General features: G+C 30.3%; 1 protein-coding gene across 1 annotated transcript in view; it reads left to right on the top strand.

The window, feature by feature from the left end:
- The window catches only part of LOC142333671 (P protein-like), a 52,470-nt gene that overhangs the window by 12,255 nt on the left and 27,491 nt on the right, over positions 1-12,724 (top strand). The window contains exons 6-8 of the mRNA XM_075381083.1: positions 6,123-6,238; positions 9,126-9,264; positions 10,940-11,075. Coding sequence (XP_075237198.1) covers positions 6,123-6,238; positions 9,126-9,264; positions 10,940-11,075 — 391 coding nt within the window. The remainder of the gene's footprint in view (positions 1-6,122; positions 6,239-9,125; positions 9,265-10,939; positions 11,076-12,724) is intronic.

The raw sequence follows: 12,724 nt of genomic DNA, 5'->3' as shown, positions 1-12,724 counted from the left end.
TATTATGCTTCCATTACCATTTTTATCCCATACTTGGCATTTATAGACCTAGAAAAGGCATTCGATAACATAGACTGGAATAAAATGTTCAGCATTTAAAAAAAAAATTAGGGTTCAAATACAGAGATAGAAGAACAATTGCTAACATTTACAGGAACCAAACAGCAACAGTAATAATTGAAGAACATAAGAAAGAAGCCGTAATAAGAAAGGGAGTCCGACAAGAATGTTCCCTATTCCCGTTACTTTTTAATCTTTACATGGAACTAGCAGTTAATGATGTAAAAGAACAATTTAGATTCGGAGTAACAGTACAAGGTGAAAAGATAAAGATGCTACGATTTGCTGATGATATAGTAATTCTAGCCGAGAGTAAATAGGATTTAGAAGAAACAATGAATGGCATAGATGAAGTCCTACACAAGAACCATCCTCCTTTAAATAAACAAGAACAAAACGAAAGTAATGAAACGTAGTAGAAATAACAAAAATGGACCACTGAATGTGAAAATAGGAGGAGAAAAGATTATGGAGGTAGAAGAATTTTGTTGTTTGGGAAGTAGAATTACTAAAGATGGTCGAAGCAGGAGCGATATAAAAAGCCGAATAGCACAAGCAAAACGAGCCTTCAATTAGAAATATAATTTGTTTACATCAGAAATTAATTTAAACGTCAGGAAAAGATTTTTGAAAGTATATGTTTGCAGTGACGCTTTATATGGAAGTGAAACTTGGACGATCGGAGTACCTGAGAAGAAAAGATTAGAAGCTTTTGAAATGCGGTGCTATAGGAGAATGTTAAAAATCAGATGGGTGGATAAAGTGACAAATGAAGAGGTGTTGCAGCAAATAGATGAAGAAAAAAGCATTTGGAAAAATATAGTTAAAAGAAGAGACAGACTTATAGGCCACATACTAAGGCATCCTGAATAGTTGCTTTAATATTGGAGGGACAGGTAGAAGTAAAAGATTGTGTAGGCAGGCCACGTTTGGAATATGTAAAACAAATTGTTAGGGATTTAGGATGTAGGGGGTATACCGAAATGAAACGACTAGCACTAGATAGGGAATCTTAGAGAGCTGCATCAAACCAGTCAAATGACTGAAGACAAAAAACAAAAAAAAATTACCATTTTTAATAAATTACTCAACCATTTAAAAAAGTTATCCTATCAGTTTCTTCAAAATACAGTTAAAAGTTGTTCTTTTATAGAAACACTGTAAATGAATTATAAAATAATAAAAATTTTATAAAACCTAAATTTTCGGGATCTCATTTGACATCTATGTAATACGTGCTGAGTTAATTTTCATTAATTATTTTGACCTGCTGAACTGTGAATTATTTTTTAGTTATTTTTTATATTTAATTTTTTAGTTATTTACCGTAACACTATATTGTTTTTTATATTTTAAATAATTCAACATGGATTTTAAGTACATCTATTTTTTATTTTAAAATAAATTGTATATTTTGTGATGCTACTCTGATAAGTGGTATACTGATACTGTAATGCCATTCTGGTACTACTTTTTGGGAGATATAAGAAATTTTCCTTTACATAAAATTTGTTTTAATTTAAAGTCTGGCCTAAGTTTTATTTTAACATTAAGTATACACTGTTATTATATATTTCTTCGAGAAAGATATTTATCACTTTCTTAAATGGTGTGACAAAGAACACTGCTGTTGCGTAAACATAAGTGGGCAAACAACAACAAAATAAGTCGCTAAATATCTTATTCACAAAAAAAAAGTTAAACATCTGACATTGAAAAGATAAGAATTGCTTCTTTTCAATATAAACATAGAAATGAACATGCATTTTTCATAACAGTGATATATAACCAGCTGCCTATGACTGTTGATCATATCTTCGTGGTCTGCTATAATACAAATCAAATGTACTGGACTCTGATCAAGGTTTTACCATGATTTTTCCTTGATTTATCCAGGAAAATTCTGTGGGAGTTTTTCTGTGCATATTTATCCATTCCTATGTAGTGTATAACTATGTACTGATCAGTAAAAAATATTTATTTATTATTATTACTTAAAATGCTTGCTGGAGTATATAGTTATTGTGATTAAATTAAATCCTACAAGGCAAGGTTGTTTAAAACCTTTGTACAAGGTATAGAACAAAGATCTGCTGTGTCAACTTTCTTTCATATGTATCAAGACATCTGAAATTAACATAAAATAAGTAAGTTCTAAATATATTAATTGATAACATGATTCATAGATCAAATTATAATATATATCGCAAATATTTAAAAAGCATGGCTTACCTTTTAGACCATCTCTTCTTTTTTCGAAGTATCTGATTAGTAGCAGAATCCACCTTGATCAAAGTGAATCTGTGTCATTCTCATTATATGAGATCACAAGACTCTTGACAATCTGCCAGGAGTCATCAACTGACTGGATAGGCCTCCATTCCAATGCTAGGTGTTCCTGGACCTATATAAATATTTAAGACTTGATTATGTTTAAAAAAAATATCATATTCAAAAACACTTGAAAAAGATAATTGTATACATTTCAAGGATGTAATTGCCATATATTTATTCATTTATTCTCGTTTGCCATAACAAGCTAATAACCAATTACAATTGTTTTGTTATTGAAATAAAGGTGAATTTATTACATGTTGAAGATGAAAAGCTTTATAATGATCTAAATCCAGAAAGTTCCGAATGAAGAGCTATTACTTATTTGCTAACAACACAATAAAAGTGTGAAATATATCAAACCTCACAAGGATTTGTACCCAGAACTTTTAAACGAAAAGCAATGAAGCTAGAATTCCATGGAAGATAGTATTTGCTAGTAAAATAATAAAATTAATTATTAAACTTGTTAATGAATTATATTCATAAAGGTGGGGGTGAGAAGTTTTTGGCCTGACATATAGATTGCGTCAGCTTGTCTAATTTCTTACTAGTATTCTACAGCACTATCCTTCACTCACTTGTATACCAAATTTCAGGTAAGTAGCTCTGTTAACCTAGGTTTGACAGCCTATTGAAAAAGACGCCTTTGTTATTTTCATGAAAATGGAGAAATTGGAAAAATGTATGGTTACAAAATACTTTTATTTGAAAGGTTTAACACTGCCTGATATCAAACAAGAAATGGATGCAACACTAAAACACTCTTCTCCGTCATATTCAATGATAAAAAAGTGTGTTTCTGAATTCAAAAAAGGTTGCAAAAGACTGTTGACTAATCATGCTCCAGACAACCCATTTAGGTCACAACTCTCAAAATGATAGATAAAATCCATGTAATCATGCTGGGGGACTGCAGATTAAAAGTGCATGAGATAGCCGAGACTGTTAAAATGTCAAAACAGCCATATCCAATGAAAAAAATATTGTTTCACTATGACTATGCACCACCAGATTCATCAATTGTCATAACATTTGTTGATAAAATCAACAAACTGAAGTTCCAGTTGCTTTCCTAACCATCTTATTCGCCAAATTTAGCACCCAGCGACTATCCCCTATTTCCTAACCTTAAAAATTGGGTTTGGTGGACAATGATTTGAGAGCAATGAGGAATACTGTAAATGGTTATTTTGAGGAGCTCAACAAATCACATTATAAAGTTGGTATAACTGCATCAGAACACTGTCATTGAAAAGAGTGAGACTTTATGGAGTATGTTGAAAAGTAAAAGCAAAAAAATCCAAAAAAAAAGTAGTTTTCTTTGTCAAGCTGGAAACCTTTCAGCCCATCCTCGTAAATTATTAAAAAGATTTCTATTTTTGATGTATAATAATCATCATAATGGTGGCAGGTTCCTCATGCTACCGCTGTCTCCATCCATTTCTGTATCAAGCCCATCTCCTTTGTCCTTATAGCAGTTTCCAATCTTCACCAATTAACTTCATTCTTGCTTCCTTTCTCCTACTACTAATACGATGCAGTCGTCAAGATTCTGTTTCTTTTAACAACATGTCCAAAGCAATTTCCATTTGTCTTGCATAAATGCTCTTTCTTCTTTAATCCTGTTCGTTACTTCTTTATTCCTCAGTTTATCTGACCATCTTACTTTCTCCATCCTTCTCCATACTATCTCAAAGATCTCATTCAAGTTCCTCTTCTTCTTCCTTATCATCCATTATTTGCTTCTCTACAAGACATCCATGTAGAACATTTGGCTAAACTCTTCCATAACTCTAAATCCAGTCATTTACAATATAGTAATTTTCTCTTCTTACTGAAGACTTTCTTTGTATTACTGTTCTTCCTTTTATTTCTAATGCAATCTTCCAGTCTTTTGTCATCGTAGTTTCCAAATATCTTAACTTTTTACTTTTTCTATTTTTCCTTCACTTGTCCTTACTGCTAAATCTTCTTTGCTGTTTACTTCCATTGCTTTAGTTTTCCTTTACTTTTTTCCTATTTAGCCTCCAGGAATCACCATCAGGTATTACTTCAGAAGGATGATATGTATTAGTGTAAATGAAGTCTTGTACAGTCTCAGGTCGACCATTCCTGAGATATGTGGTTAATTGAAACCCAACCACCAAATAAAACCGGTATCCGTGATCTAGTTTTCAAATCTGTTTAAAAGTAACCGCCTTTACTAGGACACGAATGTTGGAACTCTTGACTTCAAAATCAGCTGATTTGCGAAGACACATTCACTGCTAGACTAAACTGGTGGACAGCATCCTTGGCTAACACCTTGACCATAATCCACCCAGTCAGTCACATTCTTATTTATTTTAATTTCTGCTGTTTGTCTTATGTATAAATCTTTAATTAACCTTCTGTCTCTCCATTTTATTTAAAAAATTTTTTTCTCTTTGAGTCTCCATCATTTTCTTCCATTTGATTATCAAGTTCCTTTTCTTAATCTATAAAACACAAACTCAGTTTTTTCTTCTATCTAAATATCTCTCTTCAGCCATCCTTAGTAGCCCAAAGACATCTCTGTTCCTTTCCCTTTCTTGAAGCCAGATTTTTCTCCCCTGCCTTCTAGGGCTCTTAGCAATATTTCAGCAGCATGACTATTAAACTTATTGTTCTGTGTACATTTTCTGGAACCAGTTTTCTTTGAAATAGTATCATTGTAGCTTTTACAAAGTCTTTAGGCCATTCTCCCTACTGTGTATCCTATTACACGGTTCAACTATTTCTTCCTCTCCTTCCTTTTTTAAGTATTTATAAAATTTTATTGGAAGTTCATCTATCCCAGTCGACATTTTATTAATTTCTTTAATTGCTTATTGTACTTCACAATTTAACATCAATGGTTCTTTAACTTCTTCAGCTACCTTCCATTTTTTCTGTTTTATTCCTCAGGATTCCCTCTTGTCATATGCAGGTCCTCTATGTATTTCTTCCATCTTTCTCTTACTTTTTTCTTCTCTTGTAGCAGTTTACTATCCTTATCTTCAATTTCTGTCGGTTTACCATTTCTTTTCCATTAATCCCATGTAATGTTCTTCACCTTCCTATTTATCATATCGTATTTGCCCTTTCTTACTTTTCATCTTAAATATTACATTACCTTCTTCCTTCAACCACCTTTCCTCAGTATTTTATTTTTCCCTCCTTAACTCATTGTTTAATTTGCAATACATTGCACTTTCATTTTCTCTTGTCTTATTCTTATATTCCTTCTTTCTTCTATCTTTTTTAGCAATCTGTTGTTACCCATGGTTTTTTGGCTCTATTTCCTTTAAAATAGCCTACTTCTTTCTCCACTGTTTTTATTATAGTAATCCAAGTCTCCTTATTGTTCTCTTTTTAGTTTCTTTAATGGCCTTACCTCAGTTTTTTCCCCATTGTTTCCCTATCCAATTTCTTTAATTTTTCTAAGTTAAATTTTTTTAATACACATATGTTATCATTTCATTTAGATTTTTTCATCATACAATTTTGTTTCATTACCAGTTACAAATGGAAAGAGACCACTAACATATAATTAATACTAATAATTTAATGGAAAAAAAAACAATAAAACAAAATTATAAATAAAAGGAATTTAATATAATTTAAATTTATATATATTTACTGATATAGATATAGAGATATACATATATATATATATATATATATATATATATACTAATATATAATATTTTATGTCTGATTTTTAGACTACAAGTGGTCAGGTTTGGCCTTTGATTAATACACTCTGTATATTCACAGCATTACTGTCTTCTTTCCTTGACAGCGTAACAACTGCATTATTAATGACACCAGTCTCAATAAGGTTAGTATAAAAATTCAGTGTTTACAAGACCATTAAATATATATTTTTGTTAAAATAATTGATTAGTATATTTTACAATAGTTAAAAAAAATCTTAAATATTTATTACAGCCAATATTAATTTGGTTAATATTCTATTTTTTTAAATTAATGACAGAAATACAATAAATTATTTGAAAAATTATCACTTCAAAGTTGCCCAGAAAATAACAACAGCTGATCAACAAGTGCAATACTGTATTATTTTTTAAATCATTCTGTAAAGTACATTAAGTACATACGGTACTGTGAACTGTGCTGTTGTTAGCAAAGGTTTTCTGTTTGGTTTGATCGTGATAGTTTTGGTATTGAAGTAATGCCGTACTTATTTACAACAGAGGAATACGCTGATATGGTATTCATTTTGTGTGTGTGTAATGGTAATGCTACAGCTGCTGCAGTAGATTATGGTATACGTTTTTCAAGCAGTAGGATTCCAGATCCCAAATCAATTAGCGCGACTTTTCGCAATCTTCAGGAAAGAGATTTACTACCTAGTATTCATACCAATATGAACGATCTGTACATCATGAAGCTGTTATTGATGAAATTATTATCGATGCAGTTCAGCGCAGTCTAGGCGTCAATACATGATGTCTTTCTAAACAGATTGAAGTTTCACATTTGTTGGTTTGCAGGACACAAAAAAACAATTTTTATTCTTATCATAAACAGCCAATTTAACATCTACATTCAGGAGATGGTCTGCTTCGCTTGGAGTTCTGTAACTGGTGGAATACAAATCGATAACTCTATGTATGTTTTGTTTACTGACGAGGGAAATTTCACTTAAGATGCGTCAACAACTTAAGCAATGAGCATAGAAGGGCAGAAGTAAATCATCACAAAGCGCAATTTTCAACACCGATTTAGCGTCAATGTATGGTGTGGCCTTCTCCACAATCAGCTGTTTGGACCGTTCTCATTACCTGGCCGCCTAAATACTGAAGTCTACTTGCACTTTCTTCCAGAAGAATTTTCTTGAAGATGTTCCTCTAGCACCGAGATACAAAATGTACTTCCAGCACGATGGTGCACCTCCCCACTTCTTTAGTGGCGTTTCCACTCACTTAAATCATCACTTCCCTGAGAAACAGATCGGTCGTGGAGGTCCACATTCCTGGCTGTCAAGATTGCCTGATCTAACACTTTTAGATTTTTGCGACTGGGGATGGATGAAAAATATTGTATACAAAACAAAAATACATTCTTGTAAGGCCCCATTATCTATGCAGCCAAGTAACTTAAAGGCAGCCCTGAAAAACTAAAAAGAACAACAAAAGCAGTCCAGAAGAGTTCCAAGAAATGTGTTGAAAACGACAGGCTTATTTTGAATATTTATTATAAACTGGTACTTATAATACACTTAGATCTAGCATACTGTTTCTAAACAAAATTCTAATTTTTCTAAATTTTCTTTGTTTTATTCAACTAGTCTTCACCATTTTCTCTACAAGTTTTGTTTAAAAAATTTATGTGTTTATTACTCATTTAACAAATTTATTGGGTCAAACATAAAAAAAAAAAAAAAAACACTGTTTTTTACCCCAATTTATTGGTTTTAACCCCAGATTTCTCAAAAACTACTGCAGAAACGATAATGGTACCAACTTTATTCAATTTTTCATGTCAAAGACTGTAAGAAATCACTAATTTTGTCCCACATGTTCATTATCGTCAAATATTCTGGATGAATTCCCATGCTTAATACTGTATTTAAAGAGAAAATCTTTCATTGTACATGTTTTGTGTTATACGATAACTGATTCCATTTTATTCAACTGATTTTTTAAGGCTGCGTTTTATAGCCTATTTCATTCTTTACCTTATTCAAGGATTTAAACTGTTTTAATTTTTCCATACCTATTTTCTAAAGAAGTCAGGGAATTCTTGACGTATTTGTAATGAATTAGGTTTTTTCAAAAAAATGTCTATTCTTTCTGTTTTTTATTCATTAATAATGAACAAAAAACCCACCAACTTTCATGGTGGAATGGTAGCATCTCTGTCTTTTATCCACAAAGTTCTGGGTTTTAATCCCGGTCAGGTTTGACATTTTTCATATGCTAAAAAATTCAGCTAACATCAGGAAACTGTAATTATGCATCAATCTGTTGTTCTGGAGTTAATAAATAAAATTAATATTTCATTATTTTATTTTTTTTTTGGCTGTTCCCTCAGATCTTTTCCCATTAAAGCCCATCATGGCTACGAACAGGGGGGGGGGCGACCAGAAGCATCACAAGGCGGGTGTCTTCTCCTAGGGAGTTGGGTTGTTCCCTCAGATCTACCAGCGATGACTGTATAATCAAAATGCCCTTAGTTTTAGATTTTATTTAAAATCTTTTGTGAATGAATTTTGAGCATTGTATTGTTTACTATATAATTTATTTTAATAATCATTTAGTGCAGCTCTTTTTTATATTCATGTATTGAAAAATAAATAAATTTAAATTAAAAAAAATTATGCCGGCTTCCATGGCATGAGTAGTAGCGTCTCGACCTTTCATCTGGAGGTCCCGGGTTTGAATCCCGGTCAGGCATGGCATTTTCACACACACTACAAATGATTCATCTCATCCTCTGAAGCATGCCTAACGGTGGAGCTGGAGGTTAAAAAAAAAAATAAATAAATAATAAAAAAAATTTTTACCTCTATGGCAGAGTGGTAACATCTCAGCCTTTGATCCAGAAGGTCCTAGATTCAAATCCTAGTCAGGCATGATTTTTTTTATACACTAAAAAATTTCTATTCCATATATTCTCCAATTTATATGATGAATTAATCATCTGCAAAAAAAAAGAAAAAAATATTAAGTTATTTCATTCTGTTTTTTATATTTTTTCAGACTGTGTGAAGTTATGGAGTTGAATCCTGTGCCAATACTTATGGCAATGATCATGTATTCAAATATTGGAGGTGCAATGACACCAGTCGGTGATCCACCAAATGTTATTCTAGCTATGAATGAAGACGTAATAAATGCTGTAAGTAATTACAAATCGTGAAAATCACAACTTTAGATTAACGTTTCTTCCCTGTATCATTATTTTTTCTATTAACTGGAATTTTAAATGGCATTAAATCAATTTTTCTTGATTTTTAAGCATCTTTCTTTATGTTTGATAATTTTTTTTTGTCAATGAATTTTTAAAGATTCATTCCATATTAATACTTTTTCCATAATATGAATTGTAGATTACTACTAGTAATGACAAAACTATTTATAAAGAATAACAAGTTTCCCATATCAGACTTCCTAAGGAAAGTATAGAACAAAGTGATTATTTATCTCTCTCTTCAATGTATTGAAATACTGCTGTCTATTATATGACAATCGCGCTGAAATACAGCAGATATTCAGATCAATACATTTAACCTTCTTTTTTATATGGATATTATAACAAAAGTGGGTACAATTTAAAAAAATTAAACAAAACTCAGACCAGCCATTAAGTCAAGCATGTTATCAGTGGGTGGGGTGCCATTATCTCTTTATCAGAGTAAACTACTCTGATAAAGAGATTATCCTTTAATACTACTCATCCTTGAACCCTTCTTCTCCATTAACAGTTTTGCCAATCCTACTAGATTTTCTTTGTTGAGGATTCCAGGATTTGAGGGGCAGCCATAGCATCCAATGGTACTTGGTAGGAAGATTGTTAAGACTTAATAGCAGTATTTATATGGCAGCTGATATAATGAAAAACATTTATCAACTGATAAATGCTTAGTTATTTATTTTTATAAAAAAAACAAATCATGTTGAAATATTTTCTTGATTTTTAGAGCAATCATACTTTCTTTTTTCCAATATATTATTGTTGTTAAGCAATGTTATATTTTATAGTTTGGCGAGATAGACAAAATATTTTACTCCCAGTATAGTTTTATTCGCAATAAGTCTGTAGTGCAAATGTAAAAGCAGAATTGAAATTATAAAAATTAGCAACAATAAGATTGTAAACTAAAAGCAATTACTGGTCTTCAGTATAAATTAAAATCATTGTTAGCTAATCAATATAGATAGTGTCTCTCATGAAGCAAATGAAATTATATGGATGTGACGTATATTATTAAATTTAGCATCGTTATTATTTATTGTTTTATTATAATTATTATTAATATATTTAATTAATTTATTATTTGTAGTATACGCTGGTGTTATGTTAACATAACCCGTTTTAAGAACTTTAACAATATAGTAATGCAACTTTTTTTTATGCATTACTATATTGCATAACAATATAGTAATGCAACTTATTAATATTAAAATAATATTCAATATTTAGAGTTTATTCAGGTTATAATATATAATTAATTATATAATATTACAAATGTAAAAACTTTTTGTGCATAAATTAATTACGTAAATAACAACGTAACATTAAAATAAAATAAATATAAAAAGTTAATGTTAGTTAATTTAATTAAATAAAAAAATTAATGAGATTAGAATAAATGTAAAGAAAGCGTTGTTAAAAAAAAGGCAAAATAAAGAAAAGAAAATTAGTACCTCTGATAATTGGCAATTGGCCTGTTGAACTTTGTTTGACGATTAATCTTAAAAGTTCTTACTGAAGATGTACTTAAGAAATAAAAGTTTTAACTCTAAAAACGATAAAAAAACAATATGAATATAAAAATAAATTTATTTTCCAGGGCGTAAACTTTTATACATTTGTTTGTCACACTAGTATACCATTAATAATTGTTATGCTTTGTGTCAACATTCTACTGCGTTATATGTTCAGAAATATGAATGTGTTGCGTTTTGCTGAACCACAAGATGTACAAGGTAACAAAATTTTATTATTACAATAAAATACGTAAATATTGGTTTTTGTAAAGAATGCTAATATTGAAAACTTTAAGGAACTGTTACCACCCTGGTAGAGTGGTATTATCTTTCATCCGGAAAGTTCTAGGTTTGAATCAAAGTTAGAAAACAACTGATGAAACTGAAAGTATAATGTGTTTGGAAAGTTTTTGTGCATTGGAATTATAGAAGTGTAATGAGAAAACTTTCTTAATTATTACTTTCTATTTTTATATCTTATTTTATAGAAAATAATATTACAATAACTGTGGAATAGTTTATAAAAGGTGTTGAAAAGACCTCCTCCAACAACAATACAACATTGCACATGTTTCAATTTGTTTTCAAACACTTTAATCAGTTGATATATTGGAATGTTTCATATGTACGCCATTATTGATATTTAGTTCATAAATTGTGCATGGTCTGTTGGTATACACTGCTTGCTTCACTGCCACTCGTAGAAAGTAATCTGGGAGAATCAGATTGGGCAATCATGCAGAACACAAACCCCTTGAAATGATTCATTCACTTACATTTTATAAAAAAACCATTCACCTGTTAACTGTGTGCGCTGTGACACCTTCTTGTTGGAATTGTCTGTGATTGATATCAACTTTCATTATCTGACTAATGAAGTTGGTTAAAACAGCATAATAATGATCACTATTAACTACTGTATTTTCAAAAACGATTGGAGCCACAGTTTTTAAATTAAAGTATTAAAGATTAAATTTTAAAGTATCTAGAGACTTTATTTCTGGTTCTGGTTCTGGATTGCAAATTATTGTGCAAAAACTTGTCAGACTGATTTTGTTGAAATTTTGCATGTTACTTTGTCATGTAAAAAAGTTCTTTAAGGAAAAACCTGAAGGTTCTACGTATAAGTACTTGAAAAAATTCCCCAAAAATCCTATTATTTATTTTTTTTACAGTTATTGATATTTTTGCATCAATAATAACGTATTTTCGATTTGCAACCAATGATATTGTGTGTAAAATTAAAAAAAAACTTTTTTCTCTCTCAATCTTTTCTCTAAAATGAACAGTTATAGTTATCTAGGGTAATAAGAGAAAAAAAGAAATGGATATTTTTTACATTTTGTTTAATAAACATTTAAGCACATCTTTTTCAACTAGCGCATAACAAAATAATCACTTCTGATGATATTCCAGAGGCATTAAAGCAACAATTAGTGATCATAGAGAAAAAGTTTAAACCAAAATAGATACTGCCTGAACTATTAATAATTTCAATGTTTTAATTATTTGTTAAATTAATTCTTAATAAAGATCTATCCCGAAGCAGCAGAAATCTCTATGAAAGTACGTGAAAAAATATTATACAAATGAAAAAGAATAGTGTAAAAAAAAATTGAAAATTAATTTCTAATGTTTAAGAGAACCATATCACAATTTTAGAATTATAAAAAAGACACCTCTAAAAAAATTAACTTTTTACCTTTTAATTGGTTAAATTACCTTTTTACTTTTGGTTAATTAGCTTGCAAATAATCTTCAAATAAATATCTAAAAAATATAATCGGGTGTTTCTGAATTTCAATTTTTTTAGGGTTGCATCGGTGTAACCCACCGGGTTAGTCTAGTGGTTAACGCGTCTTCCCAAA

Source organism: Lycorma delicatula, chromosome 13 (assembly GCF_047948215.1).
Source record: "Lycorma delicatula isolate Av1 chromosome 13, ASM4794821v1, whole genome shotgun sequence".
In the NCBI taxonomy this organism is placed as follows: Eukaryota; Metazoa; Arthropoda; class Insecta; order Hemiptera; family Fulgoridae; genus Lycorma; species Lycorma delicatula.
Note: the sequence above shows the minus strand (reverse complement) of the source record. Positions and strands in the feature narration are given on the sequence as shown.